At 58.8% G+C, this 5,650-nt stretch overlaps 1 protein-coding gene across 1 annotated transcript; it reads right to left on the bottom strand.

The window, feature by feature from the left end:
* Positions 1 to 989: 989 nt before the first annotated feature.
* B3gnt7 (UDP-GlcNAc:betaGal beta-1,3-N-acetylglucosaminyltransferase 7) lies at positions 990 to 5,195 on the bottom strand. Its single transcript, XM_028876228.2, has 2 exons — positions 4,816 to 5,195; positions 990 to 3,247 (listed from the first exon to the last, which is right to left on the bottom strand). Exons 1-2 carry the CDS (start codon positions 4,824 to 4,826, stop codon positions 2,065 to 2,067), a joined length of 1,194 nt encoding a protein of 397 aa, XP_028732061.1. The 5' UTR covers positions 4,827 to 5,195; the 3' UTR covers positions 990 to 2,064.
* Between the last annotated feature and the right edge of the window lie 455 nt (positions 5,196 to 5,650).

Here is a 5,650-nt window from a genome sequence, read left to right as displayed (position 1 = left end):
AAAGCCTCACCCTCTGGCCACCTGGCCGAGGCTGAGCAAGCCCAGAAGCACCCACAGTGCCGGCGGCTACTTCCACTTGAGAGTTCGCAGTCCACAGGACCCAGAGAGAAAGTAAGCCAGTGTGCAGGGGCCTCAGGACTACTGATCTCTGCTGTCCCGCTCTCAGGGCCCTCTCCAGACACTTTCCTAAAACCTCTAAGGCTGGAGATTCAGGCCTGCTTGGCCCCTGGCTGCACAACCACCCCTCTGCCTGGTCCCTAGAGGTGGCTCCACACATGACCCCTGAGCCTCCACCTGGCCCTTCTACGCCTGTCTCCCACTGTCGCTGATCCAGTGCTGATCCAGTGCTGAGGGTGGGCGGGTGTCTGTGAGCTTTGAAAGAGGCGCTCCTGCCTCCCGCAGGCCCTGGCTCCACAAATCGGCCCTGTGCTGTTGCGACCTCAACATTCCTAACTTCTGGGAACCAGGCGTGCATTTTGCAATGAGCTCTGCACATGATGTAGCCAGTTGACAAGAGGGGGGTGCGGGAAGACCTTTGCTAGGGAGAGACGGTAGCAGCCCTGTCCTCTCTGTCCCTAGGACTTGGGTCTGGGTAGCTGGGCCTGTGCTGGCTCTCGCTGAGCTGGGCACAGCTGACTGTCTCAGAAGACCCTGTCCTGGCCGCAGCTCGGGCGAAGGTCCCGCGCACGGCAGTCTCTCCTTCCACCCAAGCCTACTTGAGTGCTTCCAGGCTGACTGCACAGGACTTCAGGAAGCCCACTAGACTGTGTGCCCTGCCTAAGGCCACCAGAACACTAGCCTTGGGCCTGAATTTTGCCTTGACCCCGGCTGATCTATACCTAGGCCAAGGCCTCAGCTGTCCCTGTGGTCACCTGAAACAGCTGAGTGTCACAGCTTGCAGGCTTCATCACCACCGCTCGCCCTTCCTCTGAGGGCCCTCTGGAGGTCTTACACACCTATTAGCCAAGACCAAGGAACCAGCTAGCTCAGACACCGCCAGCAACCAGTCCAGTTTTATTGAGAAACTAATGATGCCACCGTCTTTTCCGGGTGACCTCAGTCCGGGTGGGAGGTGGCATTCTTTCACAGGGGAAATAGTCTGTGTAGGCCCCAGGATCAGTGGGGAGAGCTCAGCGTGGGACTGAAAGGCAAAGGGTGAATGGTAAAGGTGCTGGATGGTGACCAGGGCTGCTGAAGGACAGAGAAGAGGGCTGACCACCTCCCAAGGCCTAGAGTTGTCTCCTTCCAATTCTTCATAAATAAAGCTTCACAGTAATAGAAAAGTGTCAGCGTCTAGGACCAGACAGGCCAGTTTCTGGCCAGGGAGTCAGTATTGGTGAGGGGCAAGGGTGAACCCTGGCTGTGGTCAGGTATCACTGTGCCTTGGGGGCCAGGAGCTCTGCTCTTTTGCCCTGTGTCGGGGTGTAGGGTGGGGCTGTAGCCCACACTGAGGCTTAGTGGAGTGCTGAGGTAGTCGGAGCGGCCAGTCAGGCTTCTGGACAGGAGAAGACAGAGCCAGGAGTCACGTCACTGGAGCAGACTCCGGCAAGCTTGGGGCTGTGCTGAAAACCTGTGGGGCTCGGCTCTTGGGAGATCCAGGGGTATGGACGAGGGGACACCTGTGGACCTGCACAGGGCTGAGCCCCCACAAAGGCTGCCCGGCCATCAGGGAGCCGAGGCGTTTCACAGGAAGAGACTCCCCTGTGATGATGAGAGGCAGACACAGACCCACTGGCCAGGCCTAGCCCAGGTACCTGAGCAAATGTTCCTGCAGGGGCCACCAGGGTCTCCTACCAGGATAGCGGGGCCAGGCTACAGGCCTAGGCTAGGAGGGATCCAGGTCCTCAGATGACCTCCAGTCAGGAAGTTCCAGCTGTTCCTGGGCCTCACTTTCTGGGAATTTCTGGGAGTTCCTCTCTGACTCTGTACCACACCACACCCAGGGGCACAGAAGGCCCAGACCCCCTTCACCTTCCACCTGGGACCAAAGACTCTGCCATGCACCGTAGCTCCAGCCCAGGACCCCAAGGGCTCGAGGGCAAAGGCGCTGGTGGCCCAGCACCATTAGAGCACCTGGAACTTGAGGGAGCAGGTGAGATTGCTGTGCACCAGATCCCACATGGCCAGCAGCTCAGCGGGCAGCAGCTTGTGTACGACAAGCATGGCACGGTAGAAGCAGGGCTCCTTGTTCATACGGCTGCCTCGGACCCGAGAGATGCCAAAGGTCTTGAAGCCCTCGTGGCCTGTAGGCTGCACGCCCAGCACCTCCAAGCACATGCCCAGGAAAACGTCATCGATAGGGAAGAGTTCCACGGTGTCACAGGCATGGTGGAGATGCCGAGCTAGGCTACCAGACATGAGGAAACCCCCACCGCCAGCGTAGGGCGGGTAGGTGGACTTGCTGTACATGACGGTGGGGATGTAGTATTTGTTATCTTTTTTGCGGATGGGCCGAGCGTGCTTCAGGACGTCACCTACAAATAGGTTTTCCTGGGGCTGCCGGTCAGACAGAAACTCGAGCAGGTTGGTGGGGTTGACAAAGACATCATCGTCACCTTTGAAGATGAAGGGGACGTTGGGACAGTAAATGTCAAGCCACTTAAGGAAGTGGATCTCCTTGAGGGTCAGGTTGAAGAAGCTGTCAAGGAAGTCCCACTGTAGGATGTCACCATAGAGACGGTCCTCGTAGGCCAGCAGCTGCTGATAGTGGGTCCCCTCCTCTTGCTTGGAGGCTGTGCCCAGCAGGAAGAGGGTACGCACGGCACCCCTGCCCTGGCCCGCCGACTCCCACTCGTGGCCCCAGGTCTGACGGATGACCTCACGGCGGTCGTGCTGCGTAATCACCGACTTGACCACCACCAACAGATAGATGTCACCTTTGCACTTCTCTGGATGGTTCAGCAACATGGGAAAATATCGGCAATGGCGATAGGCTAGAAACTGCCGGAAATGTGGCTCAAGACTCTGGACCCAGGGCTGATGGGTCAGATTGATGTTGATAGAACAGTTAGTGGTGATCACATCCCAGGCCTGGGGTCCCTGAGGGGGTACGGGGGTGGGAGCCACTATTTCCTTTGAACTTTTCCAGAAGCTGTTGGAGTTGACTACATTTCCAGTTTTGGGTGGCCCCGGTGTGGGTGGTAGAGGATCCTGCAGAAATTGGCCAGGGGTCACACTGCGCTGGAATACAGTGACGGCCACCAGGAGGGCCAGAGCCAGGCACACACTCTTGTAGAGGGTTTTCTTCCTAGGGGGAGCAGTAGAGAAGAGGGTGAGCTGGCACCCCTGAGGATTAGGTGGCCACAGAGGGGCCAGTGGACTCCACTTCCTGGAAGGTCAGAGGATCCTGATTCCTTTCTCAGGCTAACCCCCAGCTCAAAAAGCTCTGAGAACCAGCTATTAGGGTTCTAAAACCAATGACTTTGGGAAGGGAGTCATTTAACTTCTCTAAGATACTTGTCCGCCTCCCCCAAAAAACAAACAAACAAACAAAAACCAGGACAGAACACAAGATAAAGTACCAGGCTTGTACTCAGGGAAAGGTTGTCACTTCACCAGGAAGAGAGACCTCTGCCCACCCTTCTTCCCAGTTTTCATTTCTAGTTCAGATCTGTGTGGAGAGCACATCACCAGGTGACTTTGAACCAGTCAATGTGAGAGGCAAAGTCAGTACCTTCATTGAAGCTTTTGGGGAGATCCCTTGTGGGGAGTGAGTTCTGGCTTACTACCCCCCAACACAGCCAACTCAACAGAAATGAGCCACACTTACGGAAGATGGGAGGCTTGGAAGTGGAGTGGACAGATGCCATCATGACCCCTTCCCCCCATCTTAATATCACACAAGGAGAAACGAGGTGTCCAGCCCTTCAGCCCCGGGAAGGAAATCCACTCTCTAGGGACCCTCCCTGCCCAGGTAACCCCACCACACCCTTTTCAGAGGCAGAAATCCTAGCTCTTCTCAGGAGTGATCCCGCCTGTGCCCCGTTCCCCTAGAACTTTCCTCCTTGGCTCACACTGGAGGAAAGAGCATGTCGGCAGAGTGACCTTCCAGGGCTGGGGCGGCAGGGAGATGGCTCTCACCTCCAAGGCAGGAGGTACAAGAGCCAGGGAGCCATGAAGCAGGTAGAGATACCCCCAGGTTTTAAGGCCGCGGAGGCACAGGGTGAGTGAAGATGGAGCCCCCCACCTCCATACATCGAGATTTTTCCAGGGGCTCCGAGACTCTGGCCACCAGGTTGGATGGAGAAAGACAGAAATCACGAGTTACCCTACTGGGTGGTGAGACCCAAGGTTGAACCCTCCTGAGAACCAGAGCAGAGGATCTCGGACCCAGTACTCCAGCCCTCGGGGTTCTAAAGAAGCTCCAAGCCCCAATTCCGGAGTCCGGGTAAGGACCAGTGCCGGGCGGCGGAGCGAGGCACCTTGCTTGCACGCATCAGTCTACTCCGTTTGTAAAAGCAAAACCGGGAAGGGAGAGAGGTGGTGGGTTGGGAGGAGCGGCCACAGGAGGGAAGAGGGACCGGCGGAGTCTCGGGGTGTGTGTGGGGGCGACTCTCGATGGGACCCCGGGGCCTCGAGACCTTGCATGCCGGCTGCCCGAGCCGCGGCCGGGGAGCCGAGCGTGCGCCCCGCATCTCCCACATCCCACCTGCCGCTCTGGCGCCGCGCCCCGCTCCGCATCTCCCGCCACCCCCGCTGCCCAGGGAAACTGAGGTCCGCCCCACGACATCCAGCGGGCATCATCCTTGCGGTCTGGGGTCCCGGGAGGAGGAGAAGCCCGGAGGTGCCGTGCGCCCCACAGGGACCCCGACTCACCACAGAGACATGGCGGCCCGGTCCAGGGCGGCTGAGCGGGGCGCACGGATCACAGCTCTGGGCGCCGCGGCTGTGGTCGGTGGGACGGGACCCGGGCGCTCCCCCGCTGAGACTTTCTTTTTCCCGGCGGCTGGAGGAGGGGCCGCAGGGGCGGCGGCCCAGGTACCTTAACCCTTCGCGTCCCGGCTCACCGTGGGGACAGCCACTACGCCCAGGTCAGGTCAGCTCAGAGGCACGCCCCGCAAGATCGCGGGAGGAAGAGACGGAATCTCAGAGACCTTGAGGATCACCAACATCCTGAGGCGGTGACTTCCCCGCTGGGCCTTCACGGGGTCGCCTGCTTCTCTCCGGGACACGTGGGGACGTCGGACGCCGCCCACCTCCACGCCCACCGGGCGCCTAGCGGCCTGGCTGCTTCCTTCTGAAGTAGTCCCGGGTGTGTAGGGTGGAGGGAGGCGGGTAAAGGCTGTCTTCCCTAATGCTTCCTTCTCTATGCCTTGTTTACTTTTCTCCATCCCAGGTCGCTTAGGCCTGTCGGCCATCACAAGAGGAGATGATGCTAGGAGGAGGCTGGGTTGCCTGTCTCAGACCCCAGCCAGCCCAGATCACTCAGGAAGGCTCTGGGTCCCCCACTCTTTCTCCACTACAACCCCCCAACAGGAGGCCCATTTGCCTCTGCAAAAACTCCATTCTTCTGCTAGAGTGTTCGCACATGCCTTTAATTCGAGCAGGTGGATCTCTGTGAGTTTGAGGCCCGCCTGGTCTACATGGTGAATTCCAGGCCAGCCAGGGCTCCCTAGTGAGCCGGTCTCAAAACAAACAAAAACCTCCTTTC

Source organism: Peromyscus leucopus, chromosome 13 (assembly GCF_004664715.2).
Source record: "Peromyscus leucopus breed LL Stock chromosome 13, UCI_PerLeu_2.1, whole genome shotgun sequence".
NCBI classification, from domain to species: Eukaryota; Metazoa; Chordata; class Mammalia; order Rodentia; family Cricetidae; genus Peromyscus; species Peromyscus leucopus.
Note: the sequence above shows the minus strand (reverse complement) of the source record. Positions and strands in the feature narration are given on the sequence as shown.